We start from the raw sequence: 15,273 nt of genomic DNA, 5'->3' as shown, positions 1-15,273 counted from the left end.
GCTCAGATCCAGCAATTATAAATAATATACGGATACTCATACTCTTAAATAGCACCTTGAAGGTACCGTTTCGTTAGAGTCATCACATCTACTCCGATTTGCAATCAAGTTGGAGCAACCAGTCTAGATGACGATGTCCTTGAAGAGCCTATTCTACTGTCTGCCGCTTCTCGTCGTCCATTTCTCGCTCTCCGCCAGCACCGCCGCCGCCGGAAAGGTGTCAGCGATCATCGTGTTCGGGGACTCGACGGTCGACGCAGGCAACAACAACTTCATCCCCACCGTCGCCAAGGCCAACTTTCCACCATATGGGCGCGACTTCGACGGGGGCGTCGCCACCGGCAGGTTCTCCAATGGCCGCCTCGTCACGGACTTCCTTTCGGAGGCGTTCGGGTTGCCGCCGTCTGTACCGGCCTACCTGGACCCCAGCTGCACGATCGAGCAGCTCTCCACGGGTGTGAGCTTTGCCTCCGCGGGCACTGGGCTTGATGATTTAACAGCAAAAATCCCAGTAAGTAAGCTAGCTAGTACCCATCTGGCATGTCATGTGTTTTGATATAATTTCACAGTAGTATTGCATCGTTGCTTTCCTTTAGCTTCGGGATGGGTATTTCACTACTGTTCTTGATGAAAGACATGACCCTGAAGGATGAGCCTGTCATCCTATATGTCCTAATCGTCGTCTTGACTTGTTTCAAGACCAAGCAGTCCTTATTTGTCACAACCTTTGGCAGTGTGGTGGCTTACGGTGTGTTGGTTAGGCTTTTTGCAGTGGCTTTTGCCTCCAAAAGCTAACAACTCAACCAAAGAGTCTAAAAGCTAAAAGCTCAAAAATAGTTTTCGTCCTAGTACGAGTCTAAAACCACCTTGCCCTACTTTCACAGGCTTTTCGGCCAAAAAAACAATACTCATCTACCACTGGTTATATAGATAACGGTTCGTTTATATTTTTCTCCAAGCATGGTTTAGGGTTTAGTGGTTTAGCCAAAAAATTCTCTCTCTATCTATAGAGGCATGCACACCGGCGAGGAGTCATCAGTTGGCGCTAGAGGAGGACCCGGTGGAGGCGGCAGCTCGACAGGTGTTGGTGGGGCTGGGGTTGTCGCCGCTGACGTGCCACAGCTTGTGCGGCGTGGAGCTGGGATCCGCTCATCTCTGAGAGAGGGGGAGTTGAGTTTGCTGCACTGTAAGTGACATGTGGGATCCGCTTGTTAGTATTTCCAAAAGCCACAGTTGTTCAACAAAAAATCGGGCTTCCAGACAACAATCTATAGCAGTTTTTCAAAAATCACAGCCCACAGCAGTTTCTTCAGAAGCCACCCCCAATTAAACACACCTTAGTCGCATGCTGAAACTTTAGAAAGGTAGGATCTAAAGTTTAAACATCATATCCACAACATATAGTAAATCTGAGTTAGTTCTTTTTGCATGAATTGAAGACAAAATTGTAAGTGTGCTTACCATGCATCATGCATATGTCACTGTCAGGGGTGGATGGGTGATATATGAAAGGTAATTAGGTAGGCAAGTCATAAATGCTACGGTACTCTTGAATAATTATGGAGCGTCTATTTTTTTAGATGATTAAAGAATATGATATATTACCTCCTAAGAGTTGAGGTAATAACTTTATTACAGTTGATCGTACCTATGCGCTATTGCACCACAGCCTAACTTTACCCTGCACCCCTATGCACTGTGGCACATAGGACTAATTTTAAAATTCAAAAAGTGTGTAGTTCTTAAACCACATCCATCAAATTCAAATTTCATGGCACAATTATGCCTCTTTCGAATAGACCTTCAAAACAAGACCCACTTGTATATATTTTGATAAATACTTTTCAAAGACACATAAGTTGCTTTATGCATAATAGAAAAATATTAAAATTAATTAATTAAAATGCTCAACCGATTAGCTAAAGTTGCCTTCTATTAATCATGAAATAAACATTCACCTACCTAATAAAGTTGTTTACCCTGATCCAATAATGACACAAAACAATCTATCTTTACAACACGACCACCAATATCCACTTAACTGAACTAGGCATGCAAAGCAACATTATTTAATTGTATATATAAGCAATTTTTGCAAAAGTCATAAGAAAATTAGAATACACTAGAAAGTAGTATCTCTCAAAAAAATATTAAAACATAGTAGTGTGAGATTTTGCTTTGAAACTATTACCGAAATAAACACAACTATGTTATCAAACTTTGATTTCAATGCTTGATTTTAAAATTATGATTTTTTATTTTATAATTATATACATGCATGCACTTACTTCATCGTCTTTTTCCTTTCTCTCCTTGCCTATCACATATATGAGCACCCACCCCCTCATATGCATGCACACGTTCAAAACAGGGCGGCCGCGCAGACTGTCTAATTTGCGACCGGTCAGACTATAAATTGGCCGTGTCACAAACTAAAAAAGTACGGAAAATCTAAATGGAGAGCCCTCTCCTTTTAGTCTTACAGGGAGAGCCCTCAAACTTTCTTAAAACAGAAAGTATAATCCCACCAGATTTCTAAAAATTGAAAGTTTGTTATTTTTATCTTCAAAATAATTTTATAACCCAGTGTTAAGAAAGTAAATTTCTACTCCGTAAAAATTACAAAAAGTAACTTCTTAATACATTAATATAACAAAAAGTAACTTTTAGGATCCGTCCCTTTATTAAGAAAAGTAACTTTTATATTTCGCGAAAGTTAAAAAAATAATATTGTAGTATAAACATATTAGAAAAGGTAACTTTCTGGGTTGTGATATAAAGTAACATACCAATAATATACATGATACATGGTATGAAGTAACTTGTGACTTGTTTATATAGTAGAGGAAGTAAGATTTGTTTTTGAAAAAGTAACTTTTATACTTGGTGAGAGTTAAATAAAAAGTAACATTGTAGTATAGTATTTTTAGAAGAAGTAACATTCTGGTTCGTGACATAAAGTAACTTGCTAATAGTATATATGATATGAAGTAACTTGCAACTAGTTTATACGGCAGAGGAAGTAAGATTTGTCTTTGAAAAAGTAACATCACCACTTTGAGCAAAACATAGTCATGTGAGATCTTGTTTTGAAGCTCTAGATAAAACAAACAGAACGGTATAATCGGATTTTGATTCGCATATGTGGTTGTAGGACTGTAAATTTTTTTAACTTGCACCAGATCACTTGCGCCATGTCACGTGGCTGCCCCTTGGATTGCATTCCGAGCTCACGGACCAGAAGCCACGTGGGAGAGGCATAATTGTTTTTTCCATTTTTGGTGCATGTATAGTTGCTAAATATAGTAACTAGTAAGACTCTCCACTTAAGGCTAAGTGGAGAGAGCCCTCCACGTACTTGCCTAAAAAAAAAGTAATAGATGTATAAAATAATTATTATATTTTTATATTATATTCTATATAAAAAAGGATAAATAAGGAAAAATCAACCAATTAGACCGTGACAGTCTAAATACCCCTAACATGATGATGCATACAGAAACTTTCTCAAACAAATGTATGAAACCTAACTTCCATGCATGATAAATGCACGTATACATACATGAGTTGCAATATACAGAGCATCTCCAAGAGCTATTCTAAAATCTACTCTCTAAATCATCATTGGAAGGGTTATTTGAGTAAAAATTATTTTTCATATCTTTGTATTTTCCAATAGCTTTTCTATATCTTTTGTGTAGTCTAGAGATCCATCCTTGCTCTTCATCTATGGCTAGCATGAATAGAGGACATCTATATTTGGATATTCAATTGAAGAGGCTGTTGGAAGATAAGTTTTTACTAAAATCTTTATTCCTATAAATTAGAGAAGATATTGTTGACGTCTTTTCTGGTCAACACACGAACAGGCTAGGTCGCGCGGCGCGAGGAGGGTCTCCTTGCAGCGCCTCCTGCGTGGAGCGGTTAGACCGGTCAGAGAGACATATATTTCTTGACACGTGATAGCTTGATTTTTTAAAGACATAATAATAATAATTGAATTACCTGTAACATATTTTTGATGAGACATGAAAGATCCAATTTTTTGGGAATGACAATTGTATTATTATGTCACGTTCATACGTTTCTTTTTCCGATGAATGTAACATTCATGCATACTCTAATGTCACGGATTTTTTTAAAAAAATCTGCTATTAGTTGTGCGGTGCTACTGTGCTTGACATAGAACCAACACGCCGTTCCACCGTCGAGAAAAAGTTTGGAACAAATTTAAAATAATGTTTATGATGGTGTTTGCATGCATGCAGACTTCACGGAGAAAATGACGGCATCATGCATGCTTGTAAGTTATGCAGGATTTCATTGCATGATTCCATAGTGCCATATCATCTAAGTACATTTGAGTTCACAAATGAAACAAGATCCTCCAATGCAAAGTTTCATTTCACGATTTCATAGACTAGCCATAGTATTCAATTGTGAGGCATGTGATTGGGCGCAATTGTATGAAATAAAACTTTATAACTTCCAATGCAAGTTTCAACAAGTTTCATAGTCTTGAACAGTGTATGCATAGGTGGTGTTTGGTTGCCAAAAGTCCCTAGACTAAAAACTTTAGTCCCTATCTGTTTGGTTTCAGGGTCTAAATGGGACTAGAGGTTATTAAATGAGCGCATAAAATACCATATTACCCCTAATCTACATGCATTCAAGAGGTGTGGACTGTGGATAGGGGTGGAATAGTAGGTCTCATGTAGGCTTTTAGTCCCAAAAAAACTCCTGAAGAGGGACTTCTGATTCTTTAGCCCCAACTAGCACTTTAGCCTCAAAAAGTCCCTTCTGTTTGGTTCTTTAATTAGGAACTAAAGTACCAAAAACTTTTGCATAAGTTCCATGAGCCAAACAACCCCATAGTTTCATCATGATGAAACACCTTCCCTCTCTTTCTTCATGATAATCTTGCCATGTCATCATTAATGCTGACGTGTCATTGCATTGAATGTGCGTGGAACCTACATGAAACTTGCACTAGGATCAGCCTAATTGGGAGGAGAAGCCTGTTAATATTTTTTTCTCTTTACAATCAAGGCTCCGGATTCGATTGATGACACAGAATTGCGCCAAACACACCTGAATGCGCTAGAACGCACGACGATCGTCAAAACGATCAACACAGTGAAAACCCTGGGCGGACCGGTCTGACTGGTTTCGCCGATCGGTCTGACCGGTGCAGGCAGGGAACTCGCAAAGACCTAGAACAGCGAGCTCGGGAGGGACCCCGTCGGAGCTCGTGATCGTAGGGTTGCTCTGAGGTCGGCAGGCCACTCAGAACGTCTTCAAACGCCGTTGAGACGAAGGAAGAAAGCAATCTAGGGTTGGAAAAGGCTAGGGTTTGAGAGATAAAAGTAATGCGATTTTTGTATTGATTCGATTGGGAATAACCTCAATCGGCCTTAGCCTTTATATTTATAGGCCGGGGAAGACGTACCCCTTCACGAGTAGGATTACATGAGGACTCTTTACAAAAACCCTAATTCTACTCGGACTGTACAGACCAGACCGGTCTAACCGGTCGGCCCGACCGGTCAGACGGTCGACCTCAGCAGGTGCCAAATTTGGCTGTCAACATATGCCCCCCTGCTTTTTGGTGAGTTTCACAAGCCAAAAAGCAAGAACTATCCTGATGTACATGTTTTACACAGAGCATATAAGTCTAAAAATAAAACTAAGGGCGATATCTAATACCGTCCGTCTTCGTCTTCACGCACTTTGCCATATGCTAGGATAGAATTTCTTCAAGTATCTCCCATTGATAGCCCTGGGTAGACGTTCACCTTGCACCGTCTCCACCATATACGAATTTCTGGAGATAACTTTGATAATCTTGTATGGACCCTCCCAACTTGGCGACCATTTGCCAAACTTGTTGCTTTTCATCCCAAGAGGCAAAATTGTCATCCAAACCAGATCCCCAACCTAAAAAGATTTAAGTTTTACCTTTTTGTTATAAGCTCTGGCCACCCGAAGCTTGTCTTTCTCAATCTCCTTCAAAGCCTTCAAACGCTTGTCGGTCACCTCATCAATATTATCCATCATCAAATCATGGTAATCAACAGCGGAGAGGTCATTTTGCTTTGCCAACCTATATGCGTCCAGATTTACCTCAACGGGTAAAACGGCCTCTTGACCATACACAAGCTCAAAAGGAGTAACCTTAGTAGCACCATGTCTAGATATTCGATGAGCCCACAATGTTTCGGATAACACTTCATGCCACCTCTTAGGATTTTCTTCTATCTTCTTGACAAGTTTGATCAAAACCTTATTACTAGACTCGGCCTGCCCATTGGTCTGAGCATAGTATGGAGATGAATTGAGCAACTTAATCTTATAAGATTCGGCAAAGGCACGCACCTCTTTTGATATAAATGAAGAACCTTGATCCATTTTCAAAGTTTGTGGAATGCCGAATCTATGAATAATATGCTCAGTAATAAACTCAATTACCTCCCTATGTGTCATATTCTTCAAAGGAACTGTTTCGGTCCACTTAGTAAAATAATCTGTAGCAACTAACACGAACCGATGCCCCTTTGAAAATGGAGGATTAATTTGTCCAATAAAATCCAACCCCCAACCTCGGAATGGCCATGGTTTAATAATATGATGCATCAACGCAGCAGGCACTAATTGCAAATCACCATATCGCTGACATTCTTCATACCCTTTAAAATATCTAAAACAATCGGATAGCATGGTGGGCCAATAGAAACCGGCTCTTCTGAGTAACCACTTCATCTTGGGAGCCGATTGATGAGTACCAGAAATACCTTCATGAACCTCACCCATAGCAACCCGAGCCTGATCCGAGTCTAAACATTTGAGAAGCAAATCTTTGGCAGTTCGACGATAAAGCTCATCGTCAATTAAAACATACTTGAAAGCCAAACGCCAAATATTTCTCTCCGCACCACGGCCAGGATCTCTCAAATATGACATAAGAGGGACCCTCCAATCCTGGGCTTCGGCCGAGATAATTGAATCACCTTTTTTGGCTGAACCAAAACCATCAGTAGCATCACCGGTCAGACCGGTCTCTGGACCGGTCAGACCGGTCTGGGCGGTCAGACCGGTCTCGCTGACCGGTCGGACCGGTGTGTCCAGAACCAGAAACTTGGCATTCGTTTGCATCGGCTTGCGAATGTTGAAATATTTTTTCGTAACATTATAGCCAGATGCTTGCTGAGGCCAGAGTATTTGCCTTTCCATTCTCTTCCCTCGGTATATGCTTAATAATAAATTCATCGAAGGGGGGAAATAATATCGAGGCATTTATCAAGATATGCATTTAGAGAACCATTATAGCACTGGCATACCTTGGATACTTGCTGCACCACTAGAAGAGAATCTCCAAAGGCTTCAATATATTTCACACCCATGGATTGCAAGAATTCCAAGCCAAATAGAAGCGCTTCATACTCAACTTGGTTATTTGTGCATTCTTCTTCCAATCGGTTTGAAAACTCAAAAACAGCACCATTCGGAGAAATAAGAACAGCACCAATCCCTTGACCATCATCACAAACCGATCCATCAAAGTACAACTTCCATGGTGTGGAAGTAATATAGCCGACTTCTAGATCATGCTTGTCATTAATCCGATGCTCAACAATAAAATCCACTACAATTTGGCCTCTCATAGATTTTAAAGGTTCACAAGCCAAATCATATTCAACCAAAGCATAAGCTCACTTGCCGATTTTACCCCTCAAAATCGGTTTTTGTAACATATGTTTGATCACATCGGTTTGACACACTACTATGCAAGTACTAGATAGTAGATAATGCCTTAATTTGGTACAAGCATAATAGAGAGACAAACATAACTTCGTAGTAAGAGTATACCTTGTCTCCGAATCAATAAGTCGTTGGCTTATATAAGTGATGACATACTCCTTGTCTTCGGTTTCTTGAGTCAAAACAGCCACAATGACCTTGTCTTCAGCAGCCCCATAAAGCCTGAAAGGAACCCCTCTCCTAGGCGCCTTGAGCACAGGTGGTGAAGACAAATAAATCTTGATCTTTTCAAAGACCTCTTGCTATTCTGCTCCCCAAGTAAATTCGGTTTCATTCTTTAACCGAAGAATAGAAGTAAGAGCATCAATATGCCTTATTACAAATAGTTTGCCAATTTTCTAGCTCGAATTGAAAAACTTCTAATTTGGCTTTTATCCGCAGATGTTGCAATTTTCAACCAGCTCAAGACCTCAAATACATGAAAAGTCTTGAGAGCCCCTTGCAAACTGATCTGTTGCATAGAAACTTCATGAGGTAAATTATCATTTGCCAATGTCATCGAGCTCCATATTGCTGCTCTTTTGGTGTAGCCTCATGATCCACTAGCTCCTCATTGCCTTGTACCGAGAATGTTAGCGGTGTTTCTCCATCGCAAGGAACCGAAACAGGCATTGCCGATTCGGCTTTCTGTTCTGCTGCAACCTCAACCGGTCTGACCGGTTGCTCTGGGCGGTCAGACCGGTCGCTTGTACCGGTCAGACCGGTCTCCTGAGACGGTTCGACCGGTCGTGCTGGCTGGTCAACTGCTTTGACCCTCCATACCTTGCCTTGAGGGACCATTAGTTTGTAGCGGTCGGATTGTTTGTCCCTCAGCCTCTTGAACTCTTTTTCCTTCTTCTCCTGAGCACGTAGACGCTGCAGCTTCCTTCTTTCAGTACGAGTCAACCCTGAAGGACACTATCTTGGTTGAAAGTACTTTGATGTCGAGTTACTGCTGGTAGCCTCATGATCATTAGCCATGATTGGCCTTTGGATAGAAGGATTGACTGATTTACCAAAAACCATCGGTCTTGTACCCGTATTATTGACAACCACTTTGATATCGCTGATTTGCACAACATCATCAGCTTTAGCCTTCTCTAGATCAATAGTGGGTTATACATTCTCTTTCTTCTCCTTGACACAGTAAACCTGTCTTGGAGAATGAACTTTACCCTGCCTCTGATGAGACCGGTCTGACCGGTCAGTGGCGACCGGTCTGACCAGTGCAAGCTGCCGCCTCTGACCTGATTGGTAGGGTCCCAATCGGTCGTACATTGGTCGTGTCACTTTGTCGAACATAGGCCTCCTGTGATCCTCCTCTCTATGGTGAGATGGTGGGTATAGCATCGGATAACAATACATCCAAATTCCTTCATGCCCCCATATAGGACACATAAAACCCGATGCCAGTGACGCCCATGGCGTGGTAGTACACATCTTCTGAGGAGGGAACGCTGTAGTGCTGTCACCCCTACGCCTGCTGGATTCTCCCCTAGTAGAAGAACGCTTGCCTTGACGCGGAGGTGAACTTGGTTCTTTTTTTAGTGGCCGATCTTTTGGAACGGTCTTTGTGTACTTGTTAAGTAGTTGATCGAAGGTGAGCTTCTGCTTTGTAAAACTCCCCTGCACCTTTGACTCATTAACCTTCTGAGTACCTCCTTCCGGGCGCTTAGGCTTGAAAGTTCTGGGCCGGCCTTTTGTCTGACCGGTCTGAACGGTTGAGGTGACCGGTCGTGCCTGAGTTGCAGGCCGACTCGTCTTTTGAGAGGAACTTTCTTGCCCCCCGGGCCTTGAAGCTTTGACAGTGATCTTCAGTGACTCCTTTCCATCAAGAGTCTTCTTCATCGTCACTTCCCTAGCCTGAATTTTGTCATTGATATTTTTCGGCCTTGGCTCGCCAATGATAACATTTTTTTCCTTTTGCTCCTTCGGCTTGTTCTGGCCGAATGAGTACCTTGACATTATCCAAATCAATCGTATGGACAGGGAATGATGCCTTGTCATCTTTTACCTCATGCATTGCCAATCGTCCTTCATTAACAGCCGATTGGATTTTTCGATGAAATATATTGCAATCATTAGTTGCATGAGAAAAAGTATTATGCCACTCGCAATATGCATGCTGCTTTAGCTTCTCAAGTGGCGGTATGACATGTGACAATTTAATGTTTCTGCTTCTAAGCAATTCATCAAATATGCGATCACACTTACAAACATCAAATGTGAAACGAACTTGTTCTTGCAGATTCTTCGGAATCGGCTTAAACGATGAACAAGAACATGGCTTAGCTTCTGATGGCCATATGAATTGAGCAAATTCCCTTTTCTCATCGTCCGAATCAGATTTACAATCAACATGTATGGACCGATGAGTATTATGGGCATCTTTTGCATTCTGGAGTCTAAATTCTAAACCCAAGACTTTCATGTGCAAATAATTAACAATGTGGTACTCAAAACCTTCGAGTTCTTTTTTCAAATAAGAACGCAAACTATCAAAAGCCAAATCAGCCAATTCCTTTTCAGAAACTATTAAATTTAAACATCGGTTTTTGATATCTTTAAACCTTCGGAAGTAATCCGAAGCAGGCTCATCTTGGCCTTGCCTAACCGATGCCAAATTCGACAGTTTAGCTTCATTGTGCCCATTACAAAAACGATCATGAAACTTACATTCCAACTGATTCCAAGATTGAATAGAATTCGGGGCCAATGAAGAAAACCAAGAAAAAGCGGTTCCAGTCAAAGATAATGAAAACAAGGGAATGCGCAAAGCCTCATGGAAACCAGCTTTTCCCAGTTGTAAGATATATTGGTCAATGTGCTTCCAAGGTGCTCTATTATCATCACCACTAAATTTCACAAAATCAGGAACACACCAACCAGCAGGAAAAGAAACTAAATCAAATTCAGCAGGATATGGCTTTTGGTATAATATAGAACTACCTATATCCACACCGAATTTAGTTTTCATCGCACTAGCCAGATCCTCTTTTAACCTAGCGGGATCGGCTTTGCATCTACCACTCGTGGATGCTTGTTCAACAGAAGTAAGACGATGTTCTATAGGATTATCTTGTACCATCGTCTGAACCAAACTTATCGGTGCATGCCCCGCATAATTTTCATGTACATTAACAAAAATCGGTTCATGTGGAGAACTAGATTCTTGTGAAGGAGAAGACTGCACACAATTTGTCATCTCATTGGTTCGGCTAAGGATTGTCGAGCAAAGAGTAGACGTGTTCAGTGTAGATGTTACTGGACTGGCCACCATCGCACCGGTCTGACCGGTCTGTTGGACCGGTCTGACCAGTCCAACCGCATTCGGTTGTACCAGCTGCAATGGTGATGTTTGCCCTGCAAAATAGTTCGTCGGCATGCCATATGGTGGTTCTTGAACAGATGATGGCGTAGCCGATGAATTAGCAGTTTGGAAAGCACAATTATCATCTACGGATTTACCTTTTTTCATGATATCTATTTGATCTTTTAAATCATTCATGGGCTTATATATATTAGCAATTTTCTTATCCATAATAGATGATAATTGGCTAAACAAGTCGGAAGATGAAGTGCTTATATTGCTTATTACCTCGACTTGCTTATTCTTGAGCGTGAAGGAGGGCATTACAAAGTCTTGAACCCTCGTGACCTGGCCTTGCTGATTTTTCTTGAATCCCTTCAAGAATTGTGCTTTGAAGTGCTCCCTGACGACCAAGTACTCTTGGCGCTCCTCCTCGCTGAGTTCCTCGATAGATGTGGAGATGTTGCCTTCGTCGAGGTCGGTGATGACGCCCATCTTCTTTGAGAACTAGATTAGAACGGTTTAAAAACCAGATTAATCTGTCCCCAGCGGAGTCGCCAAAAAGTGTGTTGACACAGAATTGCGCCAAACACACCTGAATGCGCTAGAACACACGACGATCGTCAAAACGATCAACACAGCGAACACCCGGGGCGGACCGGTCTGACCGGTTTCGCCGACCGGTCTGACCGGTGCAGGCAGGGAACTCGCGAAGACCTAGAACAGCAAGCTCGGGAGGGACCCCGTCAGAGCTCGTGATCGTAGGGTTGCTCTGAGGTCGGCAGGCCACTCAGAACGTCTTCAAACGCCGTCGAGACGAAGGAAGAAAGCAATCTAGGGTTGGAAAAGGCTAGGGTTTGAGAGATAAAAGTAATGCAATTTTTGTATTGATTCGATTGGGAATAACCTCAATCGGCCTTAGCCTTTATATTTATAGGCCGGGGAAGACGTACCCCTTCACGAGTAGGATTACATGAGGACTCTTTACAAAAACCCTAATTCTACTCGGACTGTATAGACCGGTCGATCTCAGCAGGTGCCAAATTTGGCTGTCAACATCGATCTAATTTTTACCGCCTTGGTAAGAGGTGTACCGTAGCAAAGTGCAAGTACACACTTTCATCTCTACAGCTAGTATCTCGATATTCTTAGATCTGCAGTGACGTCGCCGATGGTTTTGAAGATTCTACCTTTTTGGGTGTACCATTGAACAAGAAGATCACACGTACTGCTAGCTCCATCACCAAGAAAGCAGGTACAATGCAAGGATATGGCCCGGCGCTACCTCCCTCTGGTTCCCTGTCACGAAGCTAATAATAAGCGAGAGTTGGAGCATTTCCTGTTGCTGCGGACCGGTTGCTTCTCACTCCACTCCCAAACACTCCGGTTGCTGCGGACCTGTACTTGATCTCCTTGACGCTAATAATTATTTGATTTGACAGGACCTTAATACTGCTAGCTTTTTATCGGATAATAATGTAGAGTACCAAACATTACTGTGTGTCTGTGTCCTTGTTCCAAGAACTCAAACAGTTAGCTCATAGAAATTTCTATTCGGAACTAATTTTGTCAAACTGTTTGAATTCATTCCAGTCAGTTATACCCTTGAGCCAACAGCTGGAGTACTTCGTGGAGTACAAGGAGAGACTGAAACTCGCAAAAGGGGAGTCCGTGGCCAACAAGATCATCGCGGAGGCTCTGTACATCTTCAGCATCGGCACCAACGACTTCATCGTGAACTACCTTGCCCTTCCCCTCCGGCCCGCCCAGTACACCCCGCCGGAGTATGTCGCCTACCTAATTGCCCTAGCGGACGCGGCTGTTCGTGACGTCTACGACCTCGGCGCGCGGAAGATGGAGTTCACGGGACTCGCGCCGTTCGGGTGCCTACCTTCGGCGAGGACGCTGAACCACGACGAGCCCGGCGAGTGCAATGAGGAGTACAACAAGCTGGCGAGGAGGTTCAACGCCGAGCTGCAGGAGGCCCTGAGGAAGCTCAACGGTGAGCTCGCCGGCGCGCAGGTGGTCTACGCAGAGACGTACAGCTTGGCGTCTGCCATCATTGCCAGCCCGTCCGATTACGGTTAGTCTCCACATAGGATCGATGACTACTGGAGCAGAGAGTCTGCCAGAATTTACTGATGCACCGGCTTTCTTTGTGATGACCAGGATTCGAGAACGCCGTGCAAGGTTGTTGTGGTACAGGACTCATCGAAACATCAGTCCTTTGCGGCGTGGATGAACCGTTGACGTGTCAAGACGCGGACAAGTATATGTTCTTCGATTCAGTTCATCCGTCCGAGCGGACGTACCGGATAGTTGCTGACAATCTTCTGAACAATGCATTGCAAGTGTTCCTGTGACATCTCTAGTTTGTACCCGCGCAGTTTTTAATAACAAAAATATTAAACGGACCGAATTAATTAATGTTAATTAGAACCCCTTGCTAGCAGGACGTGCTGGCTGTACTAGAGATGAGAAGCACAGGTTTACCCGGCCCTATAGTGGCCCAATTAAGGGTGTTACATGTGCATGCCCTATTTATGTGAAATTAGGTTGGCGCTCACCTGTCCTTGCACCACCCTAGGTCACTGACTGGCAGGAGTGAAAATGCAAATATCAGCAGGACTGTCTTTATTCATACTGTTCTGTTAGATCACCGAGAAGATAAATCAGTACCAACCTTTCCTCCCCCTTGTGCTTATATGTGATGTAACGAATATGGCCTCATTTAGACCATTTCGAGTGATTTTGGTGATCGAGTGATTTTGGTGATCGAGCGACAACGCAATCAATTGTACTAACAAGTTTGCGAGATATGGGGACAAACAAAGGGTGGGGAAATCATGGATTTTGGGGGAGGCCAAGCCGACATTGAATGGTGATAAGCATCCAAACAAGTGTGTTCAATTTGTCAACTTTTGCAAATTTATGCTTGCTTTGATTGTGTTGTCATCAATCACCACAAAGGGGGGAGATTGTAACGAACATGGCCCCATTTAGGCCATTCCAAGTGATTTTGGTGATCGAGTGACAATGCAATCAATGGGACTAACAAGTTTGTAAGATCATATTTAAAGGAATTTTTAGGTCCAATGGATGATGTCTGAACCATATCTAAGATGTTCAATTCATCGCTGATATGTTCAATTCACCATGGAGGCATCCAATTCACCGTCGAGGCATCTAATTTACCCTTGAGACGTCCAATCCACCATCGAGACACTTCAGTCGCAGTGAAAAAGCAGAGAAACAGGATTTTCAGTACCACCGGAAGTTCCGGTAGGCCATCGGATCATCCGATGACCCCCTGATCGGAAGGTCCGACGCCTCAAGACAGCGCTAATTCTCAGTGGTGTTCGAAATCAGTTGAAATCTCCATACCACTGGAAGTTCCAATGCCCCCAATATTAGGTATCAGACTAAGCACCAGACTTTCACACAAAGAGCATGTCAAGGGCGTAGCAGCAGAGCCTTCATCACCGGAAAGTCCGATGGCCATCGGAGCAGGACATCAGAGCAATGAGGTCAGCACTGTTGTGACACGAGCAGACAAAGCTTCAGCACCGGAAGGTCCGATGCCCCGTTGGAGTATAGCATCAGATCTTCCGATGGCTACCGCATCAACTATCAGACCGCAAATGGCTACTATTCATGCGTAGTATGACCGGAAGTCCCCCCCCCCCATCAGAAGTTCTGATGCCTGCGCATAAAAAGGAACAACAGCTACAAAATGGCTAGTTCGAGTTGGTGACCTATATAAGCGCCTCACCGTGGCCATTTTCGAGTTGCTTGAGTTCAAAGAGACCCAATACACATTGGAGAATACATCCAAGCCAACCCAAGTGTTTAGTGATCAAATCCTTAGTCCTTAGCATACCTTTGAGAGTGTTAGTGCTAGGTTAGCTCTTGAGTGAGTGAGAGAGCAAGGTTTACTGCCTTGTGCTGTGGTTCTAGAGTGAACCAACACTTGTACACAGTGTGCCAGCCCCTTGGAGTCTTGGTGGCTCACTGGCAACTGTCAACGACCCTCCGACTTGGTGTGGAGCGGCGTCGACATCCTTGTGCGGGGGATGTGGAGAACCCCATTCTTCATGGAGAAGCTCCTTAGTGGAACCCGAGGCCAAGATGACCGAGATGACTTGCAAGCCTTGGTGGCGAGGCAA

General features: G+C 43.1%; 1 protein-coding gene across 1 annotated transcript; it reads left to right on the top strand.

Moving 5' to 3' along the window:
- Nucleotides 1-38: 38 nt before the first annotated feature.
- Nucleotides 39-13,634, top strand: LOC120683158 (GDSL esterase/lipase At2g42990-like). The gene is made up of 3 exons (XM_039965188.1): nucleotides 39-511; nucleotides 12,701-13,190; nucleotides 13,277-13,634. Exons 1-3 carry the CDS (start codon nucleotides 128-130, stop codon nucleotides 13,468-13,470), a joined length of 1,068 nt encoding a protein of 355 aa, XP_039821122.1. The 5' UTR covers nucleotides 39-127; the 3' UTR covers nucleotides 13,471-13,634.
- The last annotated feature ends 1,639 nt before the right edge of the window (nucleotides 13,635-15,273 follow it).

This window comes from Panicum virgatum, chromosome 7N (genome assembly GCF_016808335.1).
Source record: "Panicum virgatum strain AP13 chromosome 7N, P.virgatum_v5, whole genome shotgun sequence".
Taxonomy (NCBI): domain Eukaryota; kingdom Viridiplantae; phylum Streptophyta; class Magnoliopsida; order Poales; family Poaceae; genus Panicum; species Panicum virgatum.
This window is presented reverse-complemented; position numbering and strand designations above follow the sequence as displayed.

What these genes read in the sequence shown, in the direction of transcription:
- LOC120683158 (XM_039965188.1), top strand. Translation starts at nt 128, where the DNA reads ATGACGATGTCCTTGAAGAGCCTATTCTACTGTCTGCCGCTTCTCGTC. An exon ending in ATTTAACAGCAAAAATCCCA is followed by an intron (nt 512 to 12,700) that starts GTAAGTAAGCTA and finishes AATTCATTCCAG; the next exon opens with TCAGTTATACCCTTGAGCCA. An exon ending in TGCCAGCCCGTCCGATTACG is followed by an intron (nt 13,191 to 13,276) that starts GTTAGTCTCCAC and finishes TGTGATGACCAG; the next exon opens with GATTCGAGAACGCCGTGCAA.